Below are 15,341 nucleotides of genomic sequence, written 5' to 3'. Positions count from 1 at the left end.
AAGGTACGATCCTACTGACGAAAGGCAGCTAGGGTTCCTGTGACCACTGCAGACGTAAAAGAAAAGGTCATTTTAAAAGCACGTCACGTATGTGCCATGTGCAAATTGGTGGCATCGTCTACATCTGCGGTGACACCGTTTTCCCGGCAGCGCCAGGGCCTGGGGCTGGCTGCAGCCACGGTGGCGTCAGGCTGGCCGCGCCAGAGGCACACTAAAAGTAACCAGACGGTTTTGAAAGTAGGTGAGGGCTCTGTGTATACACAGGTTATACAAGCCCAGAAGCCAGGCGGCCTTTCTGCCGTTTCTGAATCATCCTTTGCCCTTTCTGTGCTGTGAGTGCAGGAACTACAGGTGATGACTTCCGGGCAGTGTGCTGGGCGTACCGTGAACAGGCAACTACCTGGAAAGACAGCAGCTGGTCTGAAAATCAGTGCTGCCACTGCTGCGCTGATGCTTTGACTCCACACTTGCAGGTGTCTTCGGATGGCTCAGTGAGATGGCCAGCGGCCTAGGAAAGCCCGCAGGAGCGCCGGACCACGCACGGCCTACGCGTCCTGAGCATCCGTGTTCTGAGGGTCTCCCCATCGCAGCACAGTGGTCCACCCATTTTCAGAGGTATATTGAGCCGTTTCAAAGGGGAAATTCAGTTTTGTTTCGATACCCCAGGTGTACACACTTACAGGGAAGGTTTGCAATTAACAACGCTCGACAGAAGGTACCACCCTTAGCAAGACCACAGCTCACCCTGGGGACAGGGCTTGCCAGTCGCTGTGGTTCAGAGCTGCCTTGGCCCCTCTGCTCCTCTTCCCAGAAGTCAGGGCTCAGCTCTCTCCACCCACCTGGGTGACAGTGGGGGCCAGAGACTGAATTTCCCGCGCCCCACCGCCTCTGAGAGCTTTCTGATCATGCTCCCTTTGCTTCCTCTCTCACTCCATTTCTCTCGGGTTTCTCTCACTTTGATTTATATTGTTGAATTTAAGGAATCTGGTGAGGTTAAGAATTATTTGCTCATACTTTGACCCAAGTCCAGGGACCCAGAGACTGTGGGAAACTCTTAGCGACATGAAAAAATGCAACAGCCAAACACGACTTGTCTCGGTTCTCAGCCTGTGCTTAAGGGAGCCTGTCGGCTGCACCTTTGCCAGGACGGAGGCTCCAGGTGTGTGGCCGGTGCTGTCAGGCCCGTGGAGGGCGAAGGCGTGGGGACGGCCGTGGAGCCACAGGGAGGTGCTGGCTCACTCCCTCAGGGATAGTGGCCCAGCTCTGGGCCGTCACAGTGGAGGTTTCTCTTCCTCCCACTGCACTTTGATGGGGCTATTGAACCACCTCAATAATTCTCAACATTCGGTGCTTAATCTGACCTCGTATTTGCCAGTGTTTGAAATACCTGATTGCCCAGGAAAACAGGCACCTGTGAGGAAGGGGATGCTGCTAAAAAGTGGGACTAACCTATCTGGTCTGAGCTGTGGTCAAAATCCCAAAGGGCTGGGAGACCAGGAGCCTGGCTGAGGAACTGAAATGATGATCAAAATTGACCTTGGCTGGAAAAATCCGAGATTTTCACAAGCTTGTGGGTGAGTCACTGCACCGAGGCGAAGGCAGTTCTATTTGCTGAGCCAGACGTGCCACCTGCTCTCTCGACTGTGGAACCTTCATGACACAGGCTGGCGGGCATGCTGCTTCGACAGAAATTCCGTGACCAAAATTCACCCTGGTGTTTGCAGCTCCACCTTCCATCTCCACCACGTGTAGGGAAAGAAAGAAGAGAAGGGGAGGAGAGGGAGCCCTCTTGCGTGTTGGTGGGGATGTAAACTGGTGCAGCCACCATGGAGAGCAGCGTGGAGCTTCCTCAGCACACTAAAAACAGAGTTTCCATGTGATCAGCGACCCCACTCCGGCACATACGGCCAGAGAAAACTCTAATTCCAGAAGACATATGAACCCCAATATTCACTGCAGCACCATATACAGCAGCCAAGACACGGAAGCAAGCTAAATGCCATCAGCGGGTGAAAGGACACAGAGGACATGGTAAGTAGACGCAATGGACTCTCAGCCAGTCATAAAACAAAGAACGAATGCCGTGCGCAGCAGCACAGACGGGCCTAGCGATGACCGCAGAAAGCAAAGTGAGTCAGACGCGGAAAGGCAAAGAGATACCCTTACATGCGGAATCTAAGAGAAACGATACAAATGAACTTATTCACCAAACAAATAGACACACGAAGAAAACGAACTCACGGTTACCGGGGGGAAGGAGGAGCGGGATCAGTTAGGAGTCTGGGATGAGCGGATACACTCCAGCGCATATAAAAGAGGTGAGCGGGGAGCGACTGCTTAGCACAGGGAGCGACATTCAGTATCTTCTCATGACCCACGGTGACCAAGAATATACTCGTGCATGTATATGTATTCACTTATACATACACGTGATTCGGCTCTCTCTCTCTGTATATATACATGTTTTCTAGATAATATTCCTTTGCTGTACCCTTGAATCACTGTAAATCAACTATACTTCAATTAAAAGAAGTAGAAAAAGACACAGGCACCAGACAGCTGCGTCTGGTGCGACGGGTGTGTGGCCGTTAGCGGGGGCGAAAGTCTGAGAAAGCAGTGAGCTGGCTTTCCTGGTGCACGGAGCCCCGCGTGGTGTTGGTGGATCAGGACTCACACTTTCTAATTCCTCCAGCATATTTCAGAGGGATTCTTTGAAACACAAACCCCCTAAACAGCAACAACGTCTTAGCTCATTCTGTACAGTTATTTACTTTCCTGACTCACTAAGCAGCTGAAGAGATGGCGGGGGACTGGCTGGGGACCCCAGCGCTTGAGGCAAGGGAGGGGAAGCTCTTCCCCCCTCTGTGTCCCCCCACCGCCTCGGCACAGCGGACACCTGGCCAGAGGCGCGCAGACAGGAAGGTCACTGCGCTGGACAGGAACTCAGCTGAAAGTCTGAGTGCCCCAGCTCTGCCCTGGAGCGAGCGTGGAGCTGGTCACTTGGCCCCATGTCACTGTGCTCCTGTCCTCCCCTGTGAACTGGAGGACCAGGGGGGCAGAGCGTGCATGGACAGTGGGCCTGGGCTCCTGCCCTTCGAGGCCCGGCTACCGGCTTGCTGGAAGGATCCACGGGGCAGCTGGGTCTGTCCTGAGAAACAGTTCTGTCCCTGACTACCGCCACCCAGCACTGCAGGGTGGGGGGACTGGCTCAGCACAGAGCTTACTCATTCGGTAACACGAGAATTCCTTTGGAACCGGAGTCCTAGTGCATTTGTGATTTCTGCTCCGAGTCCAAAAGTTATCCAGTCACAGAGTTTCTGCTGTTGGCTGTCACCAGGGCGAGGAGCACGCTAACTAGGCCCCATGCCCATATAAGGCAGGGCCGGCCCGAGCGCGGGGCTGCGGCGCTGCAGCCAGGCACTGTCACGGCTGCTGTGGTGGCACCGTGGGGAAAACAGACGGCCGGGGACCCCAGGGGAAGCTGTGGGAAAGAGCAAGCCCTGTGCACAGACCTCCGAGCCGAAAATCCACCCCACAGCTATTTTTGGGTATTTCATTCCTTCTGAAAAATACTGTCAATCCAAGAGGAGGGCGGAAATAGCTCTGCTTTCGCCAGGAACCCATGTGGGCAGATTAGTTAATTAATGGATATTTAATACACGAACACCAGGTTGGAAATGGTAGTTAATTAACTACATGCGATTGTCCCAACAATAAATATCTCGAGTGATACACTGGGTTTCCCCTGTGCACAGTGATGATACATGGTGTCAGGGACGGCTCCTCCCCGGGCTTTTCGCTGTCCTCTCTCTGTCAGCGTTTCTGTCATCTTACGGATCAATATTCAATGGCATCCCTGCGTCACTGGGCCAGGCCTGGCTGCTGATGGTTAGAACCACGCAGTTTGGCGCCGTGCGGTCCCATCACAGCATGGGTTTAGGTGCCCCTTCTTGACGGTAAGAGAACAGAGCGGACTCAGCTCTGTTTCAAGCCAGGCCGTGACAACCTCCAGATAAGAGTGGAACCCGCAGGCCAGGCCCTCACGTGGGGTATCACTGGCTCTGGCTCTTTTTTTCTTTTTTCTTTTCAGGGCTGCACCTGCGGCATATGGAGGTTCCCAGGCTAGGGGTCCAATCTGAGCTGCAGCTGCCGGCCTACACCACGGCCACAGCTACACCGGATCCAAGATGCAACTGTGAACAACCCGCACAGACAACCGCCACGTCCCAGCTCCATTTGACCAATGCTGGTAAAGAGTCTGCAGGGTTAAAGGAAGGTCAGGCCTGCTCGGTTACTCCTGCTGACCAAATTACCCAGAAGGGCTCACTTCCTACTTTTCGACAATGTGTAGAAACAGACCCAGGGTATTTTAGGTATTTCTCACCCGGGGACGGGAAGAAGTAATGCCTGTGCTGTGAACTCCCTAACCCAGAAAGGTCTTTTCTGCGACTCTTTGAGGAGACTGCCACAGAGGAGGCCACCGCTGTGCAGACGGCACCATATACTGAAATGAGCAGACGAGCTCTCTTTACGGAAGGAAAACATTTCTGCAAAAGCATCATGGGAATGTTAACGTACTGGTTTGGGTTAAGTCATCACGAAAGGGGAAAAGGATTAGAGCCTGCACCCTGCTCCTCGGCCAGGCTGATCCAGGGAGGGGAATGCAGCGTCCGTGGCGGTGGGGCTCCCCCCGCCTCGGCAGGGCTCGCGGCCCTCAGCACACCACCGACTGGCCCCAGGGCTGCACTGACCGCGCGGAGGCCCGCAGGGGCCTGCAGGCTCCAGGCGGGGAAAACGGACAGCCAGGGACCGGAGAACCGACGTCTCAGGGAAGGCTCCCGCATGTTTACGAACTACTCCTTGTCAAATGCCCATAAACCACCTCCAACGACCGAGTCCCTCAAGACCCCACTTGAAGCCGGGGAACCCCTTCCCAAAGCAGCGACAGCAGAAACTGTCACAGTGACCACAGCCCGGGAGATGGCTTTGACTCGTGCAGAAGAGCGTGCCTCAAGTGCTGTCTCTGCCACCAAAGCCATGGCCGGTGGCAGGTCCGTCCCTAAGACCGCCGTGCTTAGAAAGGGGCTCCCTGCGATGCATTTGCCCTCTTTGGCTTTTCGGGGGGACTCAGGTAGGGTGGACGTGGGGTATGACACCCAGCCACAGAGTGGGGTCTCCAGCGTGGCGTCTCTTCCTCCTGGTGTGTGGGCACGGAGCCCGGCTATGTTACATGCTGGCTTCAGGACTCCACAGAGTGAAAGCATTTGAGCCCCGGGGACGCTCTAATTTTGGATCCCAGCAAGGACAGGGCCCTGCAGGCGGGAAGGCCCAGTGGCTTATTACCTGGCCCTGGCCAAACGGGAGTCCTAGAGGGAAATACCTGGCCCCGAAGCAGAAGGACTCAAAAGACCTTGTATCAGAAAATGGAGTGTGCTCCGTACACTGCCACACACCAAAAAGGGGCTTTAACCTGTCAAGAGAGACAGCGCCAAGGCTCAGACATCAGCTCTAAAGAGTGAGAGGCCTCAACCACTTTGAGGGAGCATATTAAAAAAACCAGTATCAGGTCTATATTTCCAACTCTGCCAGGGGACCATTTGGGGGCATCTTTTTTCTCTGACTCAGCGGTGAAGTGGGCTTTACACAAAGGGGATTCAGGCAGTGAGCGGGAAAATAATTTTGAAAGCCGAAGGATTCTCGGCAGGAGGATACCAGCGCCCCGCCCTCTAGGTTAAAGACACACTGCAGTATAAGCAAAACTACGTGTTTTCTTTGCGCAGTAGTCTTTACAAAATACATGTTTACAGGGAATGTAACTGTGAGACACAGTGGCATTACGTATACACACGTACACATTAGTCACAACGAACAAGAGGAAGGATGCTTGAGAAAGTCAACGCTATTCTCAACTAAGAAAGCGGCCTGCCTCGGCTCACCTTCCCCTTGTGTTATTGTTTGTTTCCTGGGAAGAAACACATCTGTATGAGGTTTCTGAGGGCTGTATGCACATGACTTAAGTCAGGCGGCACTTCGCTTCAAAGCCAAGGATCAGGAGGACAGCATTTATTAGAGCGTCAGGACTTACCCGGCCTCCTTTCTCGGGGTAGCACTGGCAGCCCCCGCTGCAGTCTCTGCCTCCACAGGGCACGTCTAACTTCTTCACCCCCTGCAGAAGCGAAACACAAAAAGAGGCACAGTTACCGCCAACGCTGCAATGACAACGCGTGTGTCACGATGCCACCCATGAGAGGCCTTTCAATCCAACAACCGTTCCTTCAAAACATGCAGCACATCTTTGCAGAGCAGAATTTAAGTTTTTGGAGCAGTTTTAGGTCCACAGCAAGAGGTACAGAGATGTCATGCACAGCCCCCGCCCAACTATCAAGATCCCCACCAGATGGGCTATTTCTCATCAGTGAACCCCTACTGACACGTCCTCATCACTCAGGGTTCACGGACGGCATCCGCGCCGCTCTTGGTGCCGCACAGCCCAGAAGGTCAGTGAGGTGAACCAGGTCAATAAGGCTTTTTCGGTGCCTACCAAGCGCCAGACGCCAAGCTGGATCCCTGGGCTCAAAGTCAAGGAGCTCATATTCCCTGGATACAGGGGGCCCATGAAGAGAGCCTTGGCTCCCCGGCCGCGCTGTAGTTTGACAGAGGAACCCCAGGCACACAGGAGGCAGCCCCTCGTTCTCCCTGAAAGCTGGGGGTGGACTGTGGGAGGGGGTGTCCGGGGTCGAGTGGGGTGGGGTTAAGCTAAACACGCAGGGCAACCCCGGCCCCATCACACAGCACAGATCCCAGTGATTTACAGGGAGGGGGGTTCTGATCCGGAGCGGAACCTGCAGATACACCAGTTAGGGGACGACCCCTCACCTCCATCCCGGGGCACCTGCCCCTCCCTTCCCTGCGACGTGCTCCTTTGGGTGAGGAGGGGGAGGGGTGGGGTGACATCATCGAGCTTTTCATCAAACCCTGAGATGCACCTCTTTGATGAAGCTAGTGGGTAACTGGGCGGGGGCCGGGGGGGAGGTCCTCTGGCTGTACGATTCCAACAAGGAAAAAGCGTGTCTCGCCCTCGATCTCAGTGTTTCAGTAAAAGATGGACCGGGCGGCGGCGGCCGTGTCTGAGCTCTTCCTTCCAGACTGTGCCCACGGTGCTGAGCATTGGAGCAGAGGACAGGCACGGTGGCTCTCTGCTCACCGAGTATCGGCCTGCTGTTCCCGACCCCTTCCTCCTGCAGGTAAGTGAGCCCAGCTGGTCCCCAGGGAACCGCCACCGGGCCCCCCTCGCTCTCGGCCAGGCTGTCCGGAGCCCCAGGGAGCCCATCTGGTGAGCGCCGGGCCCAACCCTCCTGGGCCAGCAATGCTCCCCAGACAACAGAACCCACTCCAGCTTCAAGCGAAATCACATTTCGCCCCAGCGACTTCATTCTCTTAGGAGTTACGTCTCAGTGACCATTCAGGGGGGCATCTGGGGACGCCCTCTGAAGTTTGTCTGTCTGTTCTTTCGTGCCAGCACATCTGCCAGCATCTTCCCCGCTCCCAAACATTCCCGTGGAGCCATAGATGGGGTTGCCTGGCCACCTCGGACACTCCTGGGGGCACTAGGCCTCCCGGACAGCCAGCCTTGGTGGGCACGCGTGCAAGCTCTGACTCCACCCCTCTGGCCAGTGAGCCCAGCCCTCGTCAGCCGCTCGGTGTCCTTTCTGCTCAGGTGACCCAGTCCCTCCCTTTGCCACCTCTTTTCTCCAGAGGTGTCTGGCTTGAGAGTTCCACGCTTTGGGGGGTCTTACTACCAGCCCTCACCTCACCTAACACTGGATGCATCGGTCACTACTTCGAAGAATTCAAAAAAGTCCCAAAACCTCAAACCCTTTAAGGAGCCCAACACCTCTAAAGCCTCTCCAGTTGCCCGGTTGTCTGTCTGTCCTGAGTGGGGTGAGGCCGCGGCGTGAGCTCCGAGATGAAGAGTGGGCGCGAATGTTCTGAGCCTCCCTTCTCTCCCGCCCCGCTCAGCCGAGTCTCGGGCCTGCTGTCCCCGACAGCCGGTCACGCAGGCCCAGTGAGACGCCAGGTGTCTGCCAGTTCTCCTTACGCCTTTGGGCTCTGGGGACCGTGGGGCGCACTTTTAAACGCCATGACCTCGAAGACTTGGTTTCGAACCCTGGCTCCGTGCCGTCGTTTATGGACCCTGCACAGGCCTGGGCAGGCGTCGGCGGTTCACACGGCAGTTCATTCACCCGTCGTGTGCAAACGGTCGCGGCTCCTCTGGCCACAGGGCGAAGCATTACTCCTGTTCCCCACCGGGTGTTTCACGTGCTGTTTTTAATTCTGATTTTAAAGCCATTTGCCAAACCCCTGTATATAAATCAATGGCTGAAATGATTTTAATGGTTTCAAATTGATCTAACAGACTTTCTATTCCGGGTTTAGAATATACGCACTGGATTTAGTTACAGAAATGAGTTCTTCAAAACCCACTCAAAATTCAATAGCGCTTTTCTGCTTTTGGAACTAAGACTTGTAGCCCTGAAAACACTCGGCCTTATTACTTTTCAACTGTGTGCCCAAGGCTCAGGTACCCTGTCTCAGGAGGTGAGATGCAGCCGGTTTCCACCACAAAATCCCAGCCCTCTGTGTGTGTCTACGTGTGTGAGTCTCTGCGTCTCTGCGCCTCTGTCTGTATGTGTCTGTGCGTCTGGGTTTTCCCATCAGCGCCCTACGTGTCCCGCACAGGAGCCTTAGGGACCCCAGGGTGGATGAGAGCCCTGAGTACCACCTCCTGGAATGTGGGGCTCTGGGGTGAAGCGAGGCGCTCCCTCACCAGGGCAGGGCAGGTGCGCCAGACGACTCAGGGACCGAACGGGCCTCAGCGGAGCCTCGGGATTCCCCGGACGTGACCTGGGCTCTGGGACTTTCTCAGGACACGAGAGCCCTCCTGAGGACCTGGAGTGAGGACTGCGTGAAGTGCTAGGTGGGTCCTGGGTCTGCGTCCCAGCCTCCAGCGCCCCCCCCAAGAAAACCCCAGAGGAATACCTAAGGCTCACCAACCACGGCCCAACCCAGGCCCTGGAGTCTGCCCCTGACTTGACCGCTTGACACAACTCAAGATACACCTCGGCCCTCCTGTCGGCTCCCTAATAAGGATGATGCGCTCTCCCCGCCACCCTCGAAGATGACAAGCTGGTCCTGGTCCGGACCTTCCCCTGCGGGGTCCCCAGAAGGGCGTGCTTCACCCACAGACATCAGTGCCAGCCTCCCTGCCACCTGTCTCACTGCCCAGCACTGGCTCTCCCTGACGCCCTGCCGGTCACTGAGGGACGCAGCTGCCAGAGCCACGAGGCTCCTGCAGACCCACTTTTGCCGACCAGCTGCATTTATTCACCTGCGGGGCCAAACTCGCCCTGCTTTGGCCGGCCTGCATCCCAGCGTGGACCCAGCTCGTGGCCCAAGGGGACCGACAAGACTGAAGATCTGTGAAAACTGAGGTCTCCCGCCCCGGAGAACACTGAATCCAACAGGCAGGCGCTATTCACCCAGAGCCTGCACCCGCCTGGGCTCTGGGACCCAGAGGAGCTGCCCCCCACGCTTCCCGTTCTGGAGCGTTTAGGGGACACTGTCCTTCGCCTGCACCAGTGAGGGAAGTGCCAAGTGGCCCCAAGTCCAAACAACCACGACAGCGACAGCGAGAGGGCCTTGGGTGACTCATTCGCCTGCCTTTTCACTTCGCAAATTCCTCCTCTACTCCTCCTGCCACCCCCAGCGTTGACTCCGGGCCACGCACTGTTCTGACTGTGGGTTCGAGGTGGGGAACAGGTGGACCAGAAAGTCAAGTAAACAAACAACAAAACCCACATGATACAAATGATGGCAGGTGCCACGAAATGGATGGTAGGGAGTGGAGGGCAGAGAGGGCCCCTCATTACGTTCCCCTCGGGGACAGAGGGCTGAGCCCAGGCCCTGCCCTCCACTGAACTGTGCCCCCTCATGAGGGCTGCACCCACGATGCTTCCAGCCCAGGACTCAGTTTCAATCCATTGCCACTTTATCCTCCAGGACAGACAGCCCAAGGTCTGTGCCCCCTCGCACCCCCTTCTCAAGCGAGAGCCATCTCAGCCGCCACCAAGATGGGTGATCATTTCACACTGCGGTCCTGACTCCCAGGCTGTGGAGGGAGTCGGGCCGGGGGAGGGACCACTGCTCGCTTCAGGAGGACGGAATCCGGCTGAGGCCCCGCGCGTGCCCCCCTCCCAGCAGCTGCGTCTCCCGCCACCAGCCAAGGGACCGGCCCCACGAGGGAGCTGCTGCAGAGACAGGGACAGGACGGGAATTCTGACCTCACTGTAAGCTCCTGACATCTCAAAAGGGTGGTGGAGCCAGGAGGAGCAGTTTCGAAACATCAAAGTGAATGATGCATTTTGGGAAGCAAGCGAAGCCTCGTAAACATACGAAGCCTAGTAGATCAGGGATGTTTCTGAGCTGCACCCGGAAGAGATGACAGTGGGTGAACCTCGCAGGAAGTGCCAGGAACAAAACCCAACAGAGTAGAGTGGAGAGAGCCAGGGACCCGTGGCCACGAAAGATGGGGGCGGGGAGCCTGAGAGCCAAGAGCTGGAGGAAGATTTCCCTGGAAAGAGTCACAGATGGACTCAGGAGGGGGAGGGAGGAGGTGGAGGTTGACTGGCTAGAGGCAGGGCTCAGACCCACTGTCAAAGAGGAAACCCATCCGTGTCTGACAGGGGTTCTGCACCCGGACTCTGGCTCTGGCCCAGCACACGGTGGGGCCGGTGGTGTGTGTGGATGCTCCTGGGGGGGATGGAGACCCCACCCCAGGTTTCCTGGGCCAGAACCTGCTTTTGAGCAGGAGTTCCAGGCAAGCACATGATGGCTGGAGCCTTGTGCTGGGCTGATGGGTGGCACTGCAAAAGGCCAGCTCGGAGCCAAGGGAACCGTGGTGCCATTTGCGGTGGAGCAGAAGGAGCTGTCCCCACAGGGTCACTGAGTGCCCCCTCAAGTGGACTCAGGCAGATCTGTCCAGACAAGGGCCAGCACTTGCCACCCTTTCATCCTGGCCACTTGGGGGCTTAGGGTGGCCCTGAGCACCCAGGACTCATTTCAAGCTTCTGATAAATCACTGTTCCAAGAGACCTTAGTTCTCTTTTCCTCACTCCAAACATCCTTTGACGACCTGCTTTTCCTTCCCTGCTGAATTTTATCCTGTCCTGAAATGGCAGCCAGCACTGCCACGCTAATTAGAAATTCTAGGAACTGGAAATGACCTGGATGGCTCAAGAGCCAACTGGCAATGTAAAGGCGTAAGACGCATCTTCTAGAAAACTTGGATCATGTTCCACTCAAGTGGAATGAGGCAGACGTGGCTTCTGGGGCAACGTGGGGAGCTGTGAACTCGAGATTTCTTGGTTAGCTTTTTAGGTGGGAGTTCTTTGCTTTGGAGCCTTGTCTGAATCTTGGCATTGTTGCATTTAGAAGGATTTAAAAACACCTCTCTGCATGGGCTTCAGTTCGTCCTAGAGACACATCCAAGTCACCCTGGATTCATGGTCTAGACTCCCTGGTGAGCCTCACGTCCCTGGGAGAACGGAAGTCATGGTTCTCGGCGAAGCCAGGCTCCAGCTTCCTGAGCCAGGCACCGCTCAGGTTCAAGGAGAGAATTCTTGCCTCCAGCCCCTGGCTCTCTGGCTGCCAGCAGAACTGCCTCTGCCATTTATAATTAGAATTCAGGGAAGAGTCGGAGTACAAATCCAGAGTAGCAGCTGCAAGATTAAGGGAACATCCGGTCCCACGTGTGGCTGGCCCTGCCTCCTCTTCGAGCCGTCCTCTGGCATCGGGAGGGGCAGTGCCACACTGCCTTCGTCAGGGACCGTGCGGCACTAGGCCGAGAGCAAAGGCCTTCCCTCAGCAGCCTGGCGAAAAGTGGGTGCTTCTGTGCGGGCATCTGGGGAGCAGCGCCACTTGCAAACGTACAAAGAGGACAGCTTGGTGCCACTTCTCTCCATGGCAAATATTCAGGACGTTTAAAAATAGGGTTAAACAAGAGCTTGAGTGCCAGAAAATAAAACACACAACAGATTTAGGCTCTTTAAGACTGGCTACTTCTTAACGACCAGTGGGACCCATCCATGTATATATTAAGAGATCAAATCCAAGGACATGGACTGGTTTCTGCAGATGTGAGTTCCTTTAAAGTGGATAGAATACATACAAATGAAAGCTAAAAAGCTCACCATTGTTCTCGGCTTGCACATAAGAAATGCGTATTAATCGAATTTATATGAAGATGCAAGAACAAAACTCATTTGTCCCCAAACAAAGAATATTTTGTCCTCCACATGTTCCAAGAAACTTCTTGTCCGAGAAAGTCTTTTTAAGCCAACATACCTCCAGCCCAAACGAGCAAATCTGGAGGGAATTTGCAGACATTCTACTGCTGGATTTGCCCCCAGCATCCAGCCCAGGCTTCCTGGATGGGGGGGGGGGTGTTGAATAACCCATTCTCACGGACATAAAAGAGAAACATTTCCCTTTGTAAAAAAGTAATCATCTTTCACATTTTAGCTTAAAAAAATTATATAAGTCTTTGTCACAAGTCCAGCCAAGCTGCAGTTTCTAAAATTACCCTTTCAATCCAAAAAGAGGCTAACAAAGAGAAAGCCAACTTGGGAACAAGGTTCCCACTAAAGCCCTATTCCTTTATCAAAACAGGAAATATAAGCCATTTCCGCACATGCAGCTTTAGAAATTAAGGAAATCATTCCAACATAGTATTAGCGGCACAGGGTATATGCAGAGGAAACGCAGATGGCGGCCGCTGTGCCCAGAACAAAACCCTTCTCCTCGATACGCTGGGCGGGAAATCCAGCCAATCTGGTTGTCTTTGTTTCGCATTTCGAGGGCACCCAAAAGAAAGGCATTCACTCTAGAATGGTCCTGAAGTTGTCACCAGATAGACGCAGCACGGCACTGATGGAGAAACGTGGTCACCCATTTATGTACGTATTTATTGTTTTTTGTTTTTTTTTTTTTCCTAAGGGCTACACGTGTGGCATCTGGAAGTTCCCAGGCTAGGGGCTAAATTGGGGCTGCAGCTGCCGACCTGCACCACAGCCACAGCAGCTTGGCAAGTTGGGATCTGAGCCTCGTCTGTGACCCATGCAGCAGTTTGTGGCATCGCTGGATCCTTAACCCACTAAGTGGGGCCAGGGATAGAAACTGCATCCTCATGGATCCTAGTCGGGTGGGGTTCACTAGTGCTGAGCCACGACGGGAACTCCCGGGTCGCCTATTTAAGTGGCCAGCCCCAAGGTCTCTCACCAAGTGCCCACAAGGGCTGTGAGCTCTGTGCTCCCAGGGCTGGGAGTTTGGGGAAGGAAGGCGGAGGGGAGATGCTGGGACCAGACAGGACCGCAGTGGTGGGAGGAGAGGTGAGAGCACAGGGCTTTCAGGACGCAGCCGTCAAGGCCACGGGAGCACCCTTACTCCACCCGGTGACAGGACCAGCTGGCGGGACCAGGACACCCCGCGTCGAGATTTGGCAACGAGCCACATGCTTTCCGACCTGCGCTTACACACAGGAACGTTTTCTGAGCACGACCAGCCAACTTCTCCATCGTCCCTTTCTCCAAAGGCCACGCAGAGGCCTGTCTTCCTGACAAGAAGGAGGGGCGCCCACGAGATGTGGGGCCTGGGTGCTGACGGGGAGGCGGGGGGCTAACTCCAAAGCCCCCAGTGCCTCAGAGCTGGACAGACGGGGAGGGCTGATCCTGCTCGCACTTTGTACCATTTATTTGGCCGGCGACACCTAAAGCAGGCCAGTGACGGCCTGCATCTGAGCTGTGACACTGGAGGGTGAGGACACGGCCTGGCAGGCTGCTGGGTGTGTGCAGGGTTGGGAAGGAGAAGCGAGCAGACCAGAGCATGGGAGGAAGGTGAAGGGCTGAGTCTAGGCAGGGAGGTGACCTAACGTCCCGACCATACTGCCCCGCCCTCAGCACCACGTGGGAGCCACAGCGGCCCCTCCCAGGCCTGCGGCACCATCACTCTGAAGGTCACGAGCACGGGCTGGGCTGCAGGCCTGGCTCTAGACGCAGGAGTGGGAGCTGAGACCCAGCCAAGGTTGTGCGAGCCAAGGCTTCCTTAGAAATACCTTGCCCGGGGCTAGAATGATCTCAGAGTCTGGGTGGGCCTGGCCTGTAGGCGAGGGAAGCGGGCCACCTGGCCAAGTCAGGAGAGGGGGCGTGGTGCCGGCTGGGCATCTCCCCTTCTCCCAAGACAGGACGCAGAGCCCAGCGCGTGTCCCCAGTGAGGACGGGCAGGAGCCGTCTGGTGCTCGGGCACAGGTGGGAGCCGGTGTTGACATCCGATCGCCGCAAGCGCTCTGAGCACGGGTGACGCGCTCTGTCCCGAAGCCTCCCTCACAGCATTCTTTCTACGGAGCCACGGGGCCGTCGTGGGTCCAGCATCACTGTCCCTCCCCAAGGGGGAAGGTGCAGGTCTGGAGTTGCCTCGTCTTGTCCAGAAACTTGAACCATACATGGAAAAGCCCCTGGGACGTGGGCGTGCGGCTTGTCAGGAACCAGGGACCTCATGGGTTGGGTCAGCTGGACAGTGGACTTGAACGCAGCCTTATGAGTAGGGACAGAGCCAAGAGAGGACACTTGGAAATGCAGGTAATTCTACCTGGAAGCACGAAGTATGTCCTGTCCATCTTAAGGTTTCTTCCCGTCATCTGAGTTCTGATCTCCTGTTACTTCTAACCCCTGTCCACCTTTTGGAATCTGTTCATCGCCAGCACATTAGCTGCTGCCCCCACAATATCTAGGGCAGCCGCAGTGCTGGCTCCTAAGGCGTCTGATTTATTTTCCTTGCAACTTATTTTTAATTTTTTATTATAGTTGGTTTAAAATGGTCTGTCAATTTCTGCTATACAGCAAAGTGACCCAGTCATACATATATATACATTCTTTTGTTTTCACATTATCCGCCATCATTTTCCATCACAAGTGATCAGATATGGTTCCCTGTGCCATAGAGCAGGAGCTTGTTGCTTGTCCACTCCAAACGCAACAGTTTGCATCTGCTCACCTCAAACTCCCAGCCTCTCCCCCACCTCTTGGAAACCATAGGTCTGTACTCCATGAGTTTCTTTTCTGTAGATAGGTTCATCTGTGCCATATATTAAATTCCAGATATGTGTTACTATGTGGTATTTGTCTTTCTCTTTCTGACTTACCTCACTTAGTATGAGAGTCTCTAGTTTATCCATGTTGCTGCAAATGGCATGAGTTTGTTCTTTTTTTATGGTTGAGTAGTATTCCATT

At 55.1% G+C, this 15,341-nt stretch overlaps 1 protein-coding gene across 2 annotated transcripts in view; it reads right to left on the bottom strand.

Moving 5' to 3' along the window:
• The window catches only part of COL4A2 (collagen type IV alpha 2 chain), a 164,733-nt gene that overhangs the window by 111,710 nt on the left and 37,682 nt on the right, over positions 1 to 15,341 (bottom strand). For both annotated transcript variants that reach the window (XM_021065909.1, XM_021065908.1), the window contains exon 4: positions 6,086 to 6,166. In XM_021065909.1, the coding sequence (XP_020921568.1) occupies positions 6,086 to 6,166 (81 nt within the window). The remainder of the gene's footprint in view (positions 1 to 6,085; positions 6,167 to 15,341) is intronic.

Source organism: Sus scrofa, chromosome 11 (assembly GCF_000003025.6).
Source record: "Sus scrofa isolate TJ Tabasco breed Duroc chromosome 11, Sscrofa11.1, whole genome shotgun sequence".
Taxonomy (NCBI): Eukaryota; Metazoa; Chordata; class Mammalia; order Artiodactyla; family Suidae; genus Sus; species Sus scrofa.
Note: the sequence above shows the minus strand (reverse complement) of the source record. Positions and strands in the feature narration are given on the sequence as shown.